The sequence below is a fragment of the Globicephala melas genome, chromosome 1 (assembly GCF_963455315.2).
Source record: "Globicephala melas chromosome 1, mGloMel1.2, whole genome shotgun sequence".
NCBI lineage: Eukaryota > Metazoa > Chordata > Mammalia > Artiodactyla > Delphinidae > Globicephala > Globicephala melas.
In genome coordinates, this window is record NC_083314.1 from 154,800,002 (window position 1) to 154,821,764 (window position 21,763).

The window sequence follows — 21,763 nt, forward strand, 5'->3', positions numbered from 1 at the left end:
CCATAGAATTCTCATGAAACTTTCAAAATGGAAGGACCTTTTTAGAGATCTGCTAGCTGTGTGACTTAGAACAAGTTATTTAACCTCTCTTAGCCTTAGTTTCTTCATCTGTGCGTTGGAGGCAATAATAATTCCTACACACAGGGTTGTTGTAAGGAGTTAAATGAGTTTGTATATTAGAACAACAGCTAGCACATACTAAGCTCTCAAGAAATGTACGTCATTTTATAGTCTAAAGCTGTTATTTTATAAATTAAGACATTGAGACCCAGGAAGAGTAAGTCACTTCATCAAGTTTTATTTGGGTTAGCTATCAGATATGTTATTTGTATGATGATAAGTAAGGTGAATTTTTCATTGGTAATATTTAAAAGTTTTAAGTTTTTGTGTATTATAAAAACAGATGCTTATAAAATTGTTGTCAAAAATAGAATGAAATATTTAAGAGTTACCCAGAAGTAAAGTTCAAAATAATACCATACAAATTGAATAGGGGAAAAAGAGGGAAGACTGGGGAAGGCTTCTTGGGATTTGTGTCATTTGCTGAAGGATGCCTAGAATTGTTAGCCTACTAGAGATGCAATAGAAAAGGGCATTCCAGGTGGACTAACATGTACAAGGCACAAGCTAAGAAAAAAAAATTCTGAAAATTGAAACACAGGACGTATGGTGGAAAACTAAAATCAGATGACGTAAGTTAATAAGCAGGGCCTGTTCAGAGGGACTTAACCCAGAAAGTTAGAAGAGACCATTGAAGGGTTTTAACCAAAGGAGTGACCTGATCGTATTTGTGTTTTAGACAGACCTTTATGACCTGTTAGATAAGGGATAGAGATAATGGTGGGTGGGGGTATATTAGAGGCAAGGAGACCAGTTAGTTGGCCATTTCAGTGATCAAGGCAAGAGATGATGAGGATCTGACTTAAGGTAGTGGCAGGTGGGGCTGGAGTGAAAGAAATGAATTTGAGACATTCAGAGGACAATTCTCTGGGAAAAGGCATTTTCTTTTCTGAGCTACAGTCCTTTATGCTTTTAGTGTTAGAGAATCTTAGAACTGCAAACAGACTAAAATGCTAGGGAGATGCTAAGGAAACCATGAATTTGATGTCAAACTAGAATAAACTAAATGGAATAAATGCAGAGTTGGAGATAGACTGTATTGTCAGCAGAATGTGCCATATCTAAGCATAGGCAGGTATAAAAACCAGGAAACTAAATCTGAAATCAGTCAACACAGTTGCAAATCAAGAAGACCAGTTGTCCAGATGAATTTGTGATGAAAGATACACTTTCTCCTAACCTTAAACGGCACAGTACCCTGAGCCAGATTCTAACAGGCTAACTTGATTTCTAGATCAAGCACTGTTTATTTCAAGGGCTGAAATAACTACTGCACATCCATTATTTTAATTAATATATACTTACCTTTTGTATACTTAGGCATATTGCACGTTGCCAATTTTGGAGCAGAATTGAAGGTTCTCAGAGTGATTAAAAACTAGCAAGTGAAGAAATAGGCATTTCTTTTTTTTAAATGTTGCTCAAATTTTTCTTTAATAAAGAAAAATCAAAGGAATTATTTAACAAATATGATCAAATGACAAAGATGATTTGTTTAGGAACCCTAAGGGTAGCAGAGATGTATGTTAAGAGAGTGCCACCATAAATATATATATATATATATATATATATATATATATATTCTATGACTAGAAAATGTTTCAAGAGAAAAATATTAATTCTAATTCAGTAAGAAAAGTTTCATATTTCTTTTATCACAGAGACTGTAAACTAGGTTAAAAGGCTAGAAATTGCTACTCACGTGTGGAACCCCTATCACAGCTGGTCCCAGATACTGCCCACATTACCCCCTGTGAAATGGAAAGCATCAGAGTAGTTTCATACTAATTATTAGCATGAGAGGGATGAGCAAAATGTGGGGAGGGGGAGACAGGACACTGACCTGTCCACACTCTTTAGCGACTCAAGTGGGCTCATTTTGGTCTTAGGACAGGATTCCCATTGGCTGTATCTTCTACTAGAACAGTGATTTAGGGTCCACAACAAACAGGATCAGAAACATCGTTCTGCCTTAGGTACCCCTTGGCACTTTCCTCTTCCCCTTTCTCTTTCTAACCCTCCTCAATCTATTCTGCACTTCTGCCTCCCACAGAGCAGCAGAAAGGGGAAAAGGCTCTAATGTTTGTTGGCCACTATGTGGCCAGCACCATAGTGGTCCCACCATATTGTTATTTCGTATAATCTTGACAGTAACACATTAGGTAAGTACTATTATCTGTTTTACAAATGAAGAAACTACACTGCAAAGAAATGAAGTAACTTCCTCAGACTCACACATTATGTTCAAATGTCCATGGTTCCAGCTCTAGCTTAGCCATTAACTTCCTGAAAGATCATAAGCAAGTATTTTTTCCCTATAATCTTTAGTTTCTCCATCTCTCCAAAAAAGGAGATTAAACTAGATGATATGTAAGCTCCCTTCCAGCTCTTAATATATTAAGATTCTGTTTGGGGCAAATTATCCAGTTAGTTACTGGAAAAGGCATAAGAGGTTAGTGTCTATTTGTTCATAAAATTGCTATTGTTACTGGACCTAGTCAGTTAATCTGAATTTCCCACCTTCCCCGTTTCCTTTGCCATTGTTAGTAATTTGTATATTTTATTCTGATTTTCATTCTTTACAAATAATTCTTTGAAATACAGTTTAATTACACTATATGTTAAATTTTATATTGTTTGTCACTTAACATATCATCTGCCCTGTTCCACAGTCTTATGGCCATCATTTTTAGTGATTACATAATTTGGTTGAATGGATACACAGTTGTTTGCCTAATTATTCCCCTAGTTTGATAGTCCAAAATTCTCTTACAGTAGTGCTATGAAAAAAATATTTAAGCATTTTTCAATTCTGAAGAACATATCCTTAAGATAGGTTCCCAGAAATACAAGTCAAAGAAATTGAATACTTCTAAGGATCTTGGCTGCACAGAGCCAAATCTGCTCATTTTTAAAATATACATTTGTGTGTTCAACCAAGAACCTTCTCCTTAAAACCAACCAGAAAACAGCATCAGAATGACTTTTTTTTTCTTCCAGCATGTATTTGGATAGGAAACCCAGAGCCAAGGAGCTAAGAGATCATCATTTTTATATACCAATTACAATGTTCCTACAATAGAAGTTGTTGCAAACCAGAAAAAAGTAGGTAAAATATTTTGCCACTTTTCTACCATTCCACGTGTGTGCTGCCTTTTGGAAATAGGCTTTACTCAGAGTTGACTACGGAACTTGAAGTATTCCCTGGGGAAGGGAATGCACATAGTAGTCCAAAGCCTGTGCCAGAAACTTTGGGGACTATGTGGAATGTAGATTAGCCTGTTCTTGGAATTTTTAACCCTGCTAGGGAATTTAGACATGAACCACTAAAAAAGCAATCTAAGCAAACCAAAATTCTAGAATCAAATGCCAGATTATGGGTTACATTCATTCACTCAGTTAAGATTTATTGAGCACCTACCATGTATAAAGGAAAATTCTAGGAGGTGGAGATAACAGCATTGTCATTTTACGCTAGTTGGGAGAGACAGAAAATAATCAGGTAAGCAGTGATAATTGCTCTGTGGAAAAAGAGGGAAATGGAAAGTGCCAGGGGTTGGGGCATGGGAGGCAGGGGGTAAGTGGAGGTATTATTTTATACAGAGTGATCAGGAAAAGCATTGCTGAAAGGTACCATGGTACCATATGGATATCTGAGAAAAAGAAGTTCTTTCCTAGCAAAGGGAGATGCAAGTTTAAGTGCACAAAACCAATAGAGTGTTTAGTGCGGCAGTTCTGCAACTGTGGTCCTTGGATCGCATCCCCAAGACACTTTCACAGGATCTGAGGTCAAACAGTTTTCATAGTAATAATACTGATTCTATTCTTTTTCCCTGGGTGTTTGTTTACATTGGTGGTATAAAACCAATGGTGTGTAAAACTGCTGGCAACTTGGTACAAATCAAAGCAATGACACTAAACTGTAGTAACAGTAATATCTTTCACTGGCATACATTGCCGGGGAAAAAAAGAAGCCAGGTTCGCTTAAGATGTTCTTGATAGGGCTTCCCTGGTGGCGCAGTGGTTGAGAGTCCGCCTGCAGATACAGGGGACGCGGGTTCGTGCCCCGGTCCGGGAGGATCCCACATGCCGCGGAGCGGCTAGGCCCGTGAGCCGTGGCCGCTGGGCCTGCGCGTCCAGAGCCTGTGCTTTGCAACGGGAGAGGCCACAGCAGTGAGAGGCCCGCGTACCGCAAAAAAAAAAAAAAAAAGATGTCCTTGATAAAGCAGCAAAATTTGTTTATATCATATTCCAACCTTTGGGGAGACTCAAAGGTTGGAATTTGATCAGTTTTATCAAGTTTGATTCATTTTGTCAAATTTCAATCTTTTTAATATTCTATGTGAGGAAATGAGAAGTATGGATAAAACAGTTCTGCTGCATACTGAAGTACTGTGGCTGCCTTGAGGAAAAGCACTTGTAGGGCTTCCCTGGTGGCGCAGTGGTTGAGAGTCCGCCTGCCGATGCAGGGGACACGGGTTCGTGCCCCGGTCCGGGAGGATCCCACATGCCAGGGAGCGGTTGGGCCCATGAGCCATGGCCGCTGAGCCTGCGCGTCCGGAGCCTGTGCTCCACAACGGGAGAGGCACGCGCACCGCAAAAAAAAAAAAAAAAAAAAAAAAATGTTGGCTTTAGGATTTAGGTATATGTATTTTATCTTGTTAAGGAAGTACCAGCTCTTCTTAATTTTCTTGAGTGTTAAATTTTGTCAAAAGCTTTTTCAGTATTTATGGGGATATCATCATATGATTTTTCTCGTAAGACCTATTACCAATATAACTAATCACTATGGGGGAGGGTACAGAAATATTTATAGCTTAGTATGACAGGTTTATTATGGTTATATAGAATAGTATCCTTATTATTTTGAAGAGATACATGTTGAAGGAATGGCAGACCATAAAAATGGAGCACAGAGAAATTTGCCAAAATGATATAAGAGTTTCGTTTCAGAAACAGAATTATGTTTGCTATATCCTGGGCCACTGTTCTTTTTACTGTACCACAGTTCATTGGGATGTGAATGTTAGGGGTTTATTTTATTCTTTCCTTCCCTGATTTCTTCTCATCTTTTGGTTTGGGAATCTTCCAGAAGACTGGCTTTATGTATAATTTTTCCTAAGACCCCAAGTCTCTTGGTCTTTTCCTCAAATATACTTGGCTGTATTTAATTTGTTGCTGGTTATTTAGTGCCAGAGAGAGCTGTCATATGTTTCCATGGAAACAGCTATAAGCTTTCATTCCTTATGTCTTATTCCTCAGGAAAGTATTTGTGATTAGCTTCCCTGTTTCCAGACCACCTTTGGGCTGACTTCACACATTGACTTCACACATTTTAACACACACACCTTCTCTTCTTCCTTCCCACCACCACCAATTTGATATGTTTTCATGAACTACTAATACGTGCTTGGCAGAACTTTGGTGCTGAGATATATGCCGTGTAACTTTGGGCATAGGGTCCCTTTGGGATATCAAGATAGACAAAAGAGTGGTATAGCTGAAAGCGAAATACAAGCCAAGATCAGATCCTAGGAACCCTAGGCTGCTCACCAAAGCCAAGTGTTGGAGAGTAGATCACAGAGCAAACCAAGTACAGGAATCAGGCATCAGCAAAGCCTAGAACCCAGTCAGTTAGAAATGAGAACCACCAAGGGCTAATGACAAATTGCAAGGAACATATAAAACGCATGGAGGAAGCCCAGATAATGTTTTCCAGACATTGCTCTACTAGTATGGGTCCAGCAGACCTGCTATGGCAGGTTTGAAATGGATATGGTACTCCTAGCACTAAAAAAGTATGCTCTGGTTAAATTATATAGCTAGTTGGAAAGACAAGACTTAAGAGTAGTGAAAGTAATTAGAGAATGAACAGCTTCCCCTCCTAGTCCCCCAAGATGTGAAGTTATGTTAGTGTAGTATATAGCCAAAATACTAATAGATTCATGAGGCCATCCTGCAAATTAAACTTGGAATAGCTAAGAGTTTGAAAAGAAACAGGCAGAACTGAGAGGTCAAACAATAAGCAGTAGAGTAGATGTAGACCCAATATACTGATGGAAAGAGTGTGTTTGTCTGAGTGAGAATGCTCCTGCATGAGTGGGGAAAGAGTATTGGACAAGGGATCAAGAGACCTGAATTCTTTATCTACCTCTGCTGTCACTTTTCTTCTAGAGGAAATGCTTGCAATTTTTTTAAAAAACAACTTTATTTCATCAAAAGTCCAAGACCTCAAGAGAAATTTAATGAGAACATGTGTATGTTTGTCTAATTGCTCTGAGGGTTAAGAGAACTGAAGGAAATAAACACTGGTTGTGGAGCTCATATGTCTTGGGCACTTTACTACAACTTCCCATGTAATTTTCAGAAAACACTGTGAATGAAATTACCTCCATTTTCCAGGAGACAGTAGGCTCAGAAATGTTAAATGATTTATACAAAATCATACCACTTGCAGGTGGCAGACTGAAGATGGAAAACAGGTTGTTCTGATTCCAAAGCCCACGAACTTTTCACTAAGTCTGACTTTTGAATCATGCCAGTCTTTTACTAGACTCTATCCATCAATATTGTTTGCCAATATTTTTGCACCATAAAAGAGAACTGCTAACATATAAAAGAACAGGCTGAGTAGGAGAATAATTATGGTAGTTACCATTTACTGAGCATCTACTATGTGATAGGCACTGTGCAAGATAGTTTACATTATTCTGCTTCTTACAGTGTTGGGGTAAATATTATTAATCCCAATTTTTTTTTAATGCCCAGAGAGTTTGTGACTTTCCCAGTGTCATGCAAGTAGTATATGGTAGAGCTGAGATTTAAATCCAAGTCTTTATGACTCCAAAGCACAAGCATTAGCCATCGACCCAGGTTAAATTGGAATGATTAACTGTGAGGAAAGCTCTAAAAAAATATCAGGTGCACACCCACATCCATGTTCCAAACAGGTCTTTGGATTTGAATGGATTGCACTTAAGGGGCCAACAGAACACATTCAAAGGGAAGGGTCCCGTATCGCCATTGATTGCCCAGAGGCAGGTTTTGGAGAACAGCATAGAGAGGCTATGGCACAGTTTATGGTGCCGGCCTTGTTATTATAGTAGATGAAAAGTCCCTGCTCCTATCAAAGGCCAGCCCCTCCACATTTTCTCTTGATTTCATCCTCTCTTGCCTCTCTTTCATCTGTCTCACTAGTTTCCTCCTCAAACCTCTCCTTTCTGAAACATCCTCATCAGCATACAAACATGTTCTATCTCCAGTCTTTTAAAATTCTCCCTTGATGGGCTTCCCTGGTGGTGCAGTGGTTGAGAGTCCGCCTGCCGATGCAGGGGACACGGGTTCGTGCCCCGGTCCGGGAGGATCCAACATGCCGCAGAGCGGCTGGGCCCGTGAGCCAAGGCCGCTGAGCCTGCGTGTCCGGAGCCTGTGCTCCGCGACGGGGGAGGCCACAACAGTGAGAGGCCCGCGTACCGCAAATAAATAAATAAATAAATAAAAAATAAGATAAAATTCTCCCTTGACTTTGCATCTCTCTTCCAGCTAATGCCCCATGTCTCTGGAATTTCATAGTGTATTAATTTCCTGTTGTTGCTGTAGCAAGTGACAACAAACCTAGTGGCTTAAAACAACACAGACTTATCAGTTCTGTAGCTCAGAAGTCTGAGTGAGATCATTCGTTTCTCTGTTCTAGTTTTACAGGGACAAAATCAAGGTGTTAGCCAGCCTGAGCTTTTATCTGGAGGCTCTGAGAAAGAATCACTTTCAGGCTCACTCAGGTTGGTGGAGGATTCAGTTCCATGCCATTGTAGGCTTGGGTCTCCATGTTCTTGCTGGCTGTTCGCCAGGGGATACTCAACTTCTAGAGGCTGCTCACATTCCCTGGCTTGTGGCCTCTTTCATCTGCAAAGCCAGTAAGAGTAGGTTGAGTCCTTCTCACACTTTGAATCTCTCTGCTCTCCTGCTTCTGCTTCTCTCAGGCTTCCAGCTAGAGAAGGTTCTTGGTTTGTAAAGATTCACGCGTGATTAGACTGAGCCCACTTGAATAATCTATGATAATCTCCCTATTTTAAGAGTTCAACCTTAATTACATCTGTAAAATCCCTTTTGCCATGTAAGTAACGTATTTACAAGCTCCAGAGATTAGTGTGTGGACATCGTTGGAGGGCCATTCCATGCAGTAAAACTTAAAAAAAAAAAAAACCTGGCCTATAGTCACTATTTCTATTTCCATCTACCATTCACTCCTTAGCACTCTCCAATTGCTCTTCAGGCCCCACTGTTCCAGAGAAACTGCCCTTAGGAAGAACACGGCGACCTCCATGTTGACAAAGCCTGCTCTGCCCTCATTTTGCCCAGTCTCTCTGTAACTTCCAGCACAGTTGATCAGTCTCTCCTTCCTGAAACACTACCTTCTCTTCGTTTCTGGGATGTTACACTCTGTATATTTTCAACTCCTGTCTCACTAAGTATGCCTTCTCAGTCTCCTTTGGCTTGGGTTCCCCCACTTTTTAGCCCCTAGTTGTTGGAGTGTTCCAGGGCTCAGTCCTAGGCCCTCTCCTGTACTCTATATGCTCTGTCTCCTCCCAAATGATTTCAGTCAGTCCCATGTCTTTATATTACTGTCTATATGCTAATTACTACCAAAATTATATCTCTACCCTTGACCTTTCTGTCGAATTCTAGACTCGTTTATTTGGCTACCTACATATCTCCAGATATCTACAAGTCATTTAGCACATAATAGGGCCAAAGCAGATTCTTTTTTTTTGGCGGTACACGGGCCTCTCACTGTTGTGGCCTCTTCCGTTGAGGAGCACAGGCTCCGGACGCACAGACTTAGCGGCCATGGCTCACGGGCCCAGCCGCTCCGCGGCATGTGGGATCCTCCCGGCCCGGGACACGAACCTGTGTCCCCTGCATCGGCAGGCGGACTCTCAACCACTGCGCCACCAGGGAAGCCCCCAAAGCAGATTCTTGATTCCCAACCTACCTCCTCCCAAACCTCCTGTTCCTCTAGTCTTCCCCATCTTGGTAAATGATCAAAAACCTAAAATTCATCCTGAATTGCTCTTTCCCTTCCCTCTGCCATCTAGTTTAGTGGTGCTGTCAGCTCTGCTTACAAAATGTATCTTGTATTTATTAACCTCTTTTACCCTCATGGCTATCACATTAATCTCAGACACCATCATCCCTTGCATGGACTTCTACAGTCAGCATCCTAACTGATGTCTCTGCTTCCATTATTGCCCTCCTATAGTCCATTCTCCACAGAGCATCCAGGGTGATCATTTTCAAAAGTAAATTAGATCATGTTCTTTCTGTGATTCAGAAGGCCCTACATGATCTGACCCCACCTATTTTTATGACTTCATCTTATGCCATTATTTCCTCTCTTCACCCTGCTTCAGTCTCTCTGGTCTCTTTGTTTCTTAAACAAGTCAATTTCATTATTTTCTTGGGACCTTTACACCTGCTGTCTCCTCTGCCTGGAGCACTCTGCCCTAGATCCTCACATGCCCAATGCCTTTTTGTCGTGCCAGTCAGTTCAAATGTCACCTCTCAAAGAGCCTTTCTTGACCATCCCTCAGTCACTGGCTATCACACTGCTGTTTTACTTTCTTCATAGCACTTATCATTCATTGAAATTACCTTTTTATTTATTTATATTCCTGGATTATACTACAGAGCCTACCACATAATGTATTCTCAATTTAGAATGTTTGTTGGAGTAATGAATGAACAAGTAAGTGAAAGAATGGATCTTGAGTTAGTAAAAGGGAATCTTAATATGATGAAAAGAGCAAGGACTTTAGAGTTAGACATTCTGGATTTAAGTTTTAGACCTGCCTCATTACTTATGGGACCTTGGCCAAGTTACTCAGTTGAAGTTGCCTCATCAGTTAAGTAAAGATAATATATGCTTCATAGGAAAGACTTCAAAGCTCATTGTTTGGGCTTCCCTGGTGGCGCAGTGGTTGAGAGTCCGCCTGCCACTGCAGGGGACACGGGTTCGTGCCCCGGTCCGGGAAGATCCCACATGCCGCGGAGCAGCTGGGCCTGCGAGCCATGGCCGCCGAGCCTGCGCATCCGGAGCCTGTGCTCTGCAGAGGGAGAGACCACAACAGTGAGAGGCCCGCATACCACAAAAAAAAAAAAAGCTCATTGTTTTTACTGCCAGTATATACTACTATTTATGCACCCTAGTAAATTTTATTAGCAATAATTATTGTCCATACTGCCATTGCAGATAGTATGGCACCACTTTCATAGTAGGTGCTCAATAAATGTTGGAGTAATTTTGCTTAAAGGAACTATCATCAAGGGACACCCATTTGTACACTACTTCCTTTCTCCATTCTCGGTCTTAACAGTTTCTGTCTGCCTTTTAGTGACATTATTGATCATTATAATGTCCAAGGAAATAAGATTAGAGATACACATATGCTCATGTATCAGAACAAGTTTATCAAGGAGGGGAGATCAGTTATACACATCTTTATGTGCTACTACCCTAACTTAGATGAGCTTCTGCCTTTAGAGTGAACCTCATCATTACCTTTGCCACATGTAGAGTCATGGTACCTACCGTTTGTCTGTTGGCAGAGTCTTTATGTATTAGAGCTGGAAAGTTCCTTAAATGTCACGTGGACTCTTCTCAAGCTGGCTCCAGCATCTGTTTCACTTCTGTGGACTTAAGGCACATAGAAGTACCCACAAGTCCTCATATAACCATGCTTTTTTAGTTCCATGCCTTTCTACATACTGTCTCCTCTGTCTGAAGTACCCTACTCACCCTCCACCCTTGCCCTTTCCTAATGCAAGAACCATTCATTCTTCAAAGATTAGTTAAGGGAGTTCGCTGGTGGCCTAGTGTTAGGATTCCAGGCTTCCACTGACATGGCCCAGGTTCAGTCCCTCCTCGGGGAACTGAGACTTTACAAGCCACATGGCGCAGCCGAAAAAAAAAAAAAGTTAAAATGTCACTTAATTTGAAATCACACCTGACAAGTCTCTCTTGCCTGTCTCCTTTGCTCCCTGTCCTTCCCTGGCAGTTAGCCACTCCCTCCTTCAGGTTCTTATAACCCTATGTGTGTATACATTTTGAATCTTTTCTGGAATTTTTTAATTTGACATGATTTCAGCTTTACAGAAAAATTGCAGCAGTGGTACAAAGAATTGCCATATACCCTTCACCAAGATTCTCCAATTATTAACATTTTATCACATTTGCATTATTAGTCTCTCTCAATACATAATACATATTTTTTCTGAACCATTTGGCAATGACTTGCATACATAATGTCCCTTTACTATTAAAGACTTTAGTGTATGTTTTCTGAAAACAAGGGCATACTTTTCTCTAGACATAGTGCTAGTGTTAAAATCAGAAAATTAATATTGATATAGTATTAAGAGCTAATCTACAGCCCTTCTAGTTATTAAAACCAGAAAATTAAAGTCAGTAGAGTACCAGTAGCTAATCAATAAACCTTATTCATATTTTGCCAATTGTCCCAATAATACCTTTCAGGAAAAGAAAATTCTGGATCATGAGTTGTACTTGTCATGTCTCTTTAGTCTCCATTCATCTGGAACTGTTTTCTGTCATTCTTCCTTGTCTTTCATGACCTTAATATTTCTTTATAAATATTTGTCCAGTTATTTTATAGACTGGTTCTCAATTTGGGTTTGTCTGATGTTACCTCATGATTAGATTCAGGATATACATTTTTGACAGGAAGGCTCTACAAGTGATAGTGTTCTGAAAGCATTGTATTTGGAGATACATATCATTTATCCTAACTGCAGATAGTAACTTTGATTACTTGGTTCACATAGTATCTACCAAGTTTCTTCACTTCATTCCTTTGTAATTAGTTAATAATCTTGCAGGTAAATACTCTGAGACTATAAATATCCTGTTTCTCCTCAGACTTTCACCTGATAGTTTTAGCATCCATTGATGGGTGTTGCTTGAATCAGTTATTGCCCAAATGGCTATTTTATAATTCCCTCATTTCTTCTACATTTGTTAGTTGGGGTTCTACTGTAAGCAAGAGTTTTTCCTTCTCTATTTTTTAAATTTATTCATTTAGTTACATAATTATGGACTCTTGATTCTTATTTTATTCAGTAACAATTTCTTACTGTCATTATTTGTTTTGATGCTCAAATTGCCCCAACTGTAGCCAGTGGAAGCCCCTTGAAGTTGTCTCATGTGTCCTTTTGACATGGCCCCATCATTGTTTTCTGACCAGTGTGTTCCAGGTTCATCTTCCCTATCCCAGTCCATACCCAATGAATTGTGATTAATTGTGTAAAGATCTACTCCTAACCATCTCAAGATTGTGCTCCTCCAGGACAAGAATCATGTTGGGTTTTTTCACCTTAGATAATTGGCAAGCCTTGACACTTAGCATTTTCTAAATTTTCAATGAAAAATTTAGCTGAAATTTACTGATGTGGTCAAATTAATTAATATAATTTGAATTGCCACTTCCTGGGCTCCGGAAGGAAGAGAGATTGCTTCCTTCCTCCTCAGCTACATGAGAGAATGTGTGCAGAGAAGACCCCTAAGACTAGAATCATGCCTGGCTCTGCCACTCTTAACTTCTCTGAGGCTTGCTTTCCTTACTTGTCAAAGGAGAGGATAATGTCTGCCTTCACAAGATTATGAAGGCCACATGAAATTACAAGTGTACGAGAATTTTGTCTAAGTATTGTTGGTTAAGAGAGTAATTCCGTCAACCTTAGTAGCATCAAAATGTGTTGGAGAATATTCCCATCTCTCATCTTTCTCTGAAGTAGGACAGACATTAAATTACTTAATTATTTGTATGTGGAAAAATAAGAAAAGATTGTGTTTAAATGACAAACTCAATGTCACACCATAAGGGACAGAACTAGAATTAGATCCCTGGTCCCCTGACATCAACTCAATTTTTTTCCAACTAGGATAATTAAGTTAGAATGTGGCAGGACAGGGCTTCCTGATAGGGAAAACTTCAAAATCCTGGAATCCCTCAGGATAGCTTAAGAAATCCATTATTAAGAAGCTTTTAAATTAGTATGAAGCTTAATCTCGCTGCTGGCTACTCATACATGAACAGCATGCCCTGATTTTTCAGAACTGTTAAATATAATTGGTTCGTTTCTTCTGTCTGTATCTTTCAGGCCAGAGAGAGCAACCCCTTTGCCAGTTGGTGTCATGGACTTTTATTTCTAGCCTTAAGGGAAAAAAGAAGAAAAACTGTTTTCTGACACTCAGAAAGCCAATTAAAGCCCTGTTCAGTTCTTCTTTTACATCTGTTGACTTTCTTATTATACAGACATGTGCTGGGTACCAACTAAGATCTCAGCACCTTACCATGTGACGCTAGGAATTCCAAAGTAAATCACTTTCCTCACTGCTCAGCTCAGATTCCGTGTTTGTTACTGGAGGTATATGGGGCAGTCTTGGGGTTTATACTAATCAGGTTAAACATTTGGCATGTTCAGTTACTCAGTCTTAAGTGTGGAACAGGTAGAGAGTTGGATTGGAGTTTTTTCTAGGCAAATGTGTTGGAAAAAGAAGGGCAAGGAAGTGATATAATATAATTATAGATCAGTGGTTCTCAAACCTTTTGGTATCAGGAAACCTTTATATCCTTAACCCAAAAGAGCTTTCATTTTGTGGGTTATCTATATCACTATATTATAAATTAAAACTTAGAACTTTTTAAGACATAAGAATATACAGGCACGCATTCCATTAGCTGTCAGAGTGATATCACACTTGTAGCATCCTGAAAACTCTACTGTGAGAGAATGAGAATGAAAAATGCAAATAATGTTTTAGCATCATGAAAATAATTTTCATCTCATAGACCTTCAAAAGGATTTCAAGAACCCCCAGAGATTCCCAGACTGTAGTTGGAAAACTACTAACCATATAACATTTTATTGATAAAAATGTGTCCTATATGTGTCGATTACATTGGTTGGTTAATTTGTTATTTGGTTATCTATGTTAATTAGTTATTTATGTTATTAGTTGTTTAATTGTGTTATCAAATATTTTCTATCCTTCTTGATTGTTTTTCACATACTTGACTTATCAATTACTGAGAGAAATGTGTTAAAATATCCACTGCATAATTATGGATTTTTCTGTTTCTGCTTTTACTTATTTAAACTTTTGCTTTTATATTTTGTATTATTAGGTACATATAAATTTAAGGTTATTATAGCTTCCTTTTGAATTGACTATTTTTTGCTATAATTATCATTTATTTATAAGTAATTTTAATTCATTTCATTTCCACTTTAACTGGAGTTTTTTTTAATTGAAATATAGTTGATGTATAATATTATGTTAATTTCAGGTGAACTACGTGGTGATTTAACATTTGCAGACATTAGGAAACAATGACCATGATAAGTCTAGCCACCATCTTTCCCCATACAAAGTTATTACAGCATTATTGACCATATTTCTTATGCGTGCGTGACATCCCCGTGGCTTATTTTATAACTGAGGTTTTGTGCCTCTTAAGCCCCTTCACCTGTTTTGCCACACCCTCCGCTGCCCTCCCATCTCTGTCACTAGTTTGCTGTCTGCATCTATGAGTCTGTTTTTGTTTTCTTTTGTTTGTTTTGTTTAAATTCCATATATAAGTGAGATCGTACAGTATTTGTCTTTCTCTGATTTATTTCACTTAGCATAATACCTTCTAGATTCATCCATGTTGTCACACATGGCAAGATTTCATTTTTTTTTTTATGGCTGAGTAGATATTCCATTGCACGTATATACCACATTTTCTTAAGCCATTCATCTGTCAGAGGACTTAGGTTGCTTCCATATTGTGTCTACTGTAAACAATAATACAGTGAACATTGGTGTGCACATGCCTTTAGAATTAGTGTTGTTGTTTTCTTTGGGTAAATACCCAGAAGTGAAATTACTGGATCATATGGCAGTTCTATTTTTAATTTTTTGAAGAACCTCCATGCTGTTTTCCATAATGGCTGCACCAGTTTACATTCCCACCAACAGTGAATGAGGGTTCTCTTTTCTCCACATCCTTGCCAACACCTGTTATTTGTTCTCTTATGGGTAATAGCCATTCTGACAAATGTGGGTGGTATCTCATTGTGGTTTTGATTTGCATTGCCCTGATGATTAGTGATGTTGAGCATCTTTCCATGTGATATTTCTTTGGAAAAATATCTATTCAGGTCCTCTACCCATTTGTTAATTGGGTTATTTTTTGTTATTTTTTAATTTTTATTTATTTATTTATTTATGGCTGTGTTGGGTCTTCGTTTCTGTGCGAGGGCTTTCTCTACTTGCGGCAAGTGGGAGCCACTCTTCATCGCGGTGCGCGGGCCTCTCACTATCGCGGCCTCTCTTGTTGCGGAGCACAGGCTCCAGATGCGCAGGCTCAGTAATTGTGGCTCAGGCCTAGTTGCTCCGCGGCGTGTGGGATCTTCGCAGACCAGGACTCGAACCCATGTCCCCTGTATTGGCAGGCAGATTCTCAACCACTGCACCACCAGGGAAGCCCCGGTTGTTTTTTTGATGTTGAGTTGTATGAGTTATTTGTATATTTTGGATGTTAACCCCTTATTGGATATATCATTTGCAAGTATCTTCTCCCATTCAGTAGACTGCCTTTTCATTTTGGTGATATGAATTGACTGTTTTCTCTTGAGGAAATGTCCCTTTTAGTCTAGTCATACTTCTTGTATTAGGACTGTCTTGTCTGATATTAATATAGCCACTTGCACTTTCTTTGGTTAATGTTCACAGGGTGTATATTTTTCCATCTGTTTGTTTTTATCTTCCTGTGTCATCATATTTTAAGTTTTCTTATTTCAATGCCATCTTATAAACAGATATAATTGGGTTCGGTGAGGGATGGGGCTTTGGTCTTGTATGTTAATTTTTTCTTATTGTTTTATTCAAACCATTTGTATTTAATGTAATTATTTATTTGGGTTTAAGTCTACCATTTTGCATTTTGCTTTTTGTTTTCTCTTTGCCTAAGTTCTCCCTCATTTCTTTGTTCCTCCTTTCTTGCCTTCTTTTGGATTAATCGAGTGTGTTTTATTATTCCATTCCTCTCTCCTTAGCTTTTAGTGATACATTCTTGTTATAATTTTTTAACTAGTTAGAATTATACATCCTGGACTTATTAAAGTTAATCTTAAATAAGCACTCTAGCCACTCCCCAAATAATGCAAAGTTCTTAGCAAATTTTGGCTCCATTTACCCTCCCACTTCCATCCTTTCTGCTATTGCTTTCATATAATTTACTAATACAGTTGACCTTTGAACGATGCGCAGATTAGGGGCACCACCCCCTTGTACAGTCAAATCTGTATGTAACTTCACAGTCAGCCCTGCTTATCCGTGGTTCCACATCTATGGATTTAACCAACGGTGGATCATGCAGTACTGTAGTACATGTTTGTTGAAAAAAGTCTGCATACAAATGGATACACACAGTTCAAACCCTTGTTTTTCAGGGGTCAACTATACGTATATTATAAACCCTACAAGCCATTTTTAAAATTCTTTTTCTAAATTGTCAATATTCTCTTGTATCTATCCACATATTTACCCTTTCTTATGCTCTTCCTTCCTTCCTGCAGTTGTATTTTTTCCATCTGTGATTACTTTCCTTCATCCTGAAGAACTTCATTTTTATTTCCTGTAGTTTAGGTCTGTTAGTGACAAATTCTCTCAGCTTTGATTTTTCTGAAACAGTTATTTCACCTTCATTTTATTAAAAAATTTTAATTGAATGAAAGATTCTTTAAATTCTGTAGTGCTTTACAATTTTCAAAAGTTTCACACAGATGATTTTTTATAATTGCATTGTAACCCTGTTTCTTCCCCCTACCCCTATATTGCCCCTCCCCTCCCTTACTGGTAATCACTAGTTTGTTCTCTATATCTGTGAGTCTGCTTCTTTTTTTGTTTCATTCACTAGGTTGTTGTATTTTTTAGATTCCACATATAAGTGATATCATACAGTATTTGTCTTTCTCTGTCTGACTTATTTCACGTAGCATAATGCTCTCCAGGTCTATCCATGTTGCTGCAAATGGCAAAAATTTCACTTTTTTATGGCTGAGTAGTATTCTTTTCTATATATATATGGAATATATATATATCTATCAATATATATCAATATATATATACCACATATATATACCACATATATATATACCACATATATATATACCACATATATATATACACACATATATACACCACATCTTCTTTATCTGTTCATCTGTTGACAGACACTTAGATTGTTTCCATACTATTTCACCTTCATTTTTGAAGGATATTTTCACTAAGCATAGAACTCTAGGTTGGCAATTTATATATTTTGTCCCTTGAAAACTATCATTTAAAACTATCACTTCTGGGCTTCCCTGGTGGCGCAGTGGTTGAGAGTCCACCTGCCGATGCAGGGGACACGGGTTCATGCCCCGGTCCAGGAAGATCCCACATGCTGTGGAGTGGCTAGGCCTGTGAGCCATGGCCACTGAGCCTGCGCATCCGGAGCCTGTGCTCTGCAACGGGAGAGGCCACAACAGTGAGAGGCCTGCGTATCTCAAAAAAAAAAAAACAAAAAACTATTGCTTCTTACTTTCATAGTTTCTATTAAAAAGTCAATTGCTTCTGTAAGAGTAATCCTTTTCTCTCTAACTGCTTTTAAAAATTTATCTTTGTCTTTCATTTCACTTGTATTTTATGTATTTTATTTTCAGCCATTTAACAGTGATGTGTTTTGGTATATTTTGGGGTGTTTTTTTTTTGTATTTTTGCTGCTTGTGGATTGCTGAGCTCTTTTTTCATTAGTCTTCAAATATTGCTTTTACCTCATTCTCTCTGTCTTCTCTCACTGGGATTATAGTTACTCATATTTTGGATCTACTGACTGTGTCCACATGTCTCTATTGCTCTAACCTGTTTTTTCCATATTTTTGCTTCATTTTACATGTTTTCTATTGATTTTTCTTCAAATTCAGTAATTCTTCTGCTGGGTCTTGTCTGCCCTTAAATCTATCCAATGAGTTCTTAATTTTTAATATTGTATCTTTTATTCTAGTGTGTCCATTTAATTTTTTATATAGGTTCCAGTTTTCTGTGAGTATTACTTATCTTTTCTTACATTTTGTTCATCTTTTCCTCTACTTTTTAAAACCATATTAATTATGGTTATCTTAAAGTCTGCTTCATTATCTGGATCATACATGAGTCTTCTATTGTCTGTATTTTTCTTGATTACCAGTCACATTGTTCTGCCTCTTTTTATGTCATGTGTATATACATACACGCACGCACACGCATGCACACACACTGGATATTTTATATAAAAGAACTGTTGAGACTCCAGCTGATATTTTCCATCAGAAAGAATTCTTCCTTTCCTCTTTCCTTTAGGCTAATAGGATAAGGGCCTGATCCCCTCAGTCTAATCATGGATTGAGCTAGTTCAGATCTGAATTGTACCTATGGTTCATATCCGTGTTCCTTGCACCTGGTCCCTCTTGGGCTCTCGACTGAGAACCTAATGGGTCTCCATCTTCACAGTCCTGAAAAACTGCAAGAGATTGTCCTACCCTTGAGAGGTTTGGGGCTTGGTTCTTTGACCCTTCAGTCCTTACAGTTTCAAAATATGGCATTTATCTTGAAGAGGAGATCAGCTGTGCTAGAGGTAGACCTCCTCCTTCTAGTGGAACCTTGTCTCCTGAAATCACAAGATTATAGCAGTTTTCACTCTGCCTTTTTAGAAGCTCTCAGCCTAGCTTTGCAGCTCCAGTGTGCAGGCTCAGAACTCAGCAAATGTCCCTTGGGAAAAACTGGCCACACAGATGGAACTCCTCAAGTTCCAATCTGTCACAGAGCCTCTCTGATTTTTCTTTCCTCCAGTGGAGCTCCTCTGCACAGGCCAAGCCTGACTGTCGGTTCATGCCCAAATTTGGCAGATGTCCTCAGGAAAGTAAACAGTGTCAGCTACTCCAGGAGCCCTCTCCACCCAGGTCTGGAATTCCAGTTCATCTAATCCTCACGATTTTTACAACAATGCAATGTCTTTTAAAGATAATTTATCTGACTTTTTCTAGTTGCTGCATCAGCAATGTTACACTGTCATGATCTATAACATCCTACCTGGAAGCACAAGAAATACCATCTTCTACCTACCCACTGTAATTAGTTTATTAACTTGTCTCCCTAGTTCTATTCTTGTCCCCTCCCAGAACAGCCAGAGTGCTCCTTTTAAGTACACCCAGTCACACCCTGCTCAGAACCCTCCAGTGGCTTCCCTTTAGACTTAAAATAAGTTTGGATTCGTTTTCATGGCCTACAAAATCCCACACAATCTTATTACTACTCCCTTTCTAACCTTATCTCCCACCACTCTCCCCTTCGCTCACTCAATTCCAGCTACACTGACCTCCTTTCCATTTCTCAAACACGTTAACATGTTTCCATCTCAGAATCTTTGCATTTGTTATATACCCTCTACTTGGATCTTCCTCAGATCCTCATAAGGCTTTGCCTTTATTTCATTTGGGAGCTCTGTGCAAACGTCACCTCCTCAAAGAGGACTTTCCTCACCCCTCTGTCTCCTTACCTTGCTTTAGTTTTAATCATAGCACTTACCTAACATTATACTGTATACTTACTTGCCTATTTTCTGTCTCCCCCGACTAGGAGGTAAGTTCCATGAGAATGGAAACTATGTTATGTTCACTGTTCTACCCCAGTGCTTAGATTAGTGCATAGCCTGTAGTAAGTGCTTAATAACTTTGTGGAATGAATTAGATACCCCTTACCATGAAAAATTCTCAATTAAGGAGAAGAAGAATGATTGGAGTAAAACTGAAAGTACTCTAACATAGGTGTCTACAGAATGTTTTGGAGTAAGTGGAATACTGATGGAGTTGGGACATAGTCAGACAAGGCCTCAGTAAGGAGGTGGCCCTGGAGCTGAGTGTTGAAAACTGAGTACTAATGTATGTCTGACCAGGAAGAATAGAGAACTCAACATATATGAACGAATTGGTGTTCAGAAAACAGAGGAGCTAGAACATGGGGGTGGGTGATAGGAAATGACATCAGACATAACTGGAGAGCAAGGCAGGGGCAGAGTCACAAAAGTCTTTGGATATCAGAATAAAGAATTTGGACTTTACCTTAAAGGTAATATGGAGCAAAGATTTTTAAGGTAAGGAAATATGCTATCAAATGTATATATTTCCATGTGTTTCACTACTCCTCACTGCAATAATCACACTAAAACTTTAAGTAGATTGATATAGAAAATCCCTGATTTGGTTGTCAGGGCCCAGTTTCAAAACATAAGTCCTTATCCCAACTCACTGTATAACCTAGGGAAGGCATCATTTCCTCTTCTGGGCCTCAGATCTTCATTCTTAGCAGGAGAAGATTGTAGGTGAGATCCATTCCATCTCTGAGCCTGTGTTTATATGCTTTAACTAGATTCCTTGGGGAGAACAGTTTAATTTTTTCTGCATCTGCCAGAAATAATTAAAACTTCCAATTCTGGCCGATCAAAATTCAGTTCTCCTCTGAGATTTTCTACCATTTAGGTCAGATGCCAAGAAACTAGCTTCCTGGGATAAAACTATCCAAGCAGAAGTAGCAAGTCTTTTTTTCCCTCTGGCTGGGATGGGAATGCAAGTGGGAAGAGGGGGTGTTAGAATGAGTCTTTTTCTTGCAGTTGTGATTCCAAAGAATCCCTATCCTGCATCCGAGGCGAACACTGAGAAGCCTGGCATCCACAGCAACACCAAAACTGCCTTGGAGCCTCAACCAGGGCAGAGGGGGCGTAAACCAGGAAAGAAGCGGGGCCGGACACCCAAGCCCTTAATTCCCCATCCCATCTCTACCCCATCCAAGTCAGCCGAACCTTTGAAATTCCCAAAGAAGAGGGGTCCCAAACCTGGCAGTAAGGTAGGTAAAAATGTGGGTTTGCCAGCACGGGATAAATGGTTATGAAGGGGTAACTCATCCATATCCATCCATCTTAGAAAGGGATGTGTCTGGCCCTGTTCTCCCCCTTGTATATGCTTTTAAGAAGAATCTCCTATATTGTCATCCCTACGTTAGCTACTTACCTGGGAGTTGGTAATGTTGCAGATAAGATCGTATGGATAAGAAACAAATTTTTACTTTGAAAGTTACATTCATGGGAATTCTGGTCTAATATCTTCCATAGATGGAAGGCCCTGCTCCTAATTGTTTTTAACCTACCCAGAGTGGATGCCCAGGTATGTGAACAGAAAGAGAAAAGTGACTCTGTAAATGTATTTATTTTTCTGTCCCTGTACCTTCTTTTAAAAAAAAAAAAGAAGAAGAAAGAAAGAAAATTATTGAATATTTACTAAGTATCAGGCTCTGCACCTGACACCACTATATATCACATGATCTTCACAAAACCCTTGGAGATGAGTAGTGTTAATGTTATTAAATAGTCAAATAAGTTGAGACTTAAAGATGTGAAATGACTTCGCTATGGTCACATAGCTAATAAATGGCAAAGGCTACAGAGATGGGTCTCCAGATCTTCTAGTTCTAAGGTCACTGCTGCCCTACCACACATTCACTCTC

At 39.1% G+C, this 21,763-nt stretch overlaps 1 protein-coding gene across 29 annotated transcripts in view; it reads left to right on the plus strand.

The window, feature by feature from the left end:
• SCMH1 (Scm polycomb group protein homolog 1) overlaps nucleotides 1-21,763 on the plus strand; it is a 191,909-nt gene that overhangs the window by 126,953 nt on the left and 43,193 nt on the right. For 27 of the 29 annotated variants that reach the window (XM_060307134.1, XM_060307144.1, XM_060307146.1 and 24 more), the window contains one exon: nucleotides 20,874-21,106. The exons of the other annotated variants lie outside the window; for them this stretch is intronic. In XM_060307134.1, the coding sequence (XP_060163117.1) occupies nucleotides 20,874-21,106 (233 nt within the window). The remainder of the gene's footprint in view (nucleotides 1-20,873; nucleotides 21,107-21,763) is intronic. 29 annotated transcript variants of the gene reach the window in all.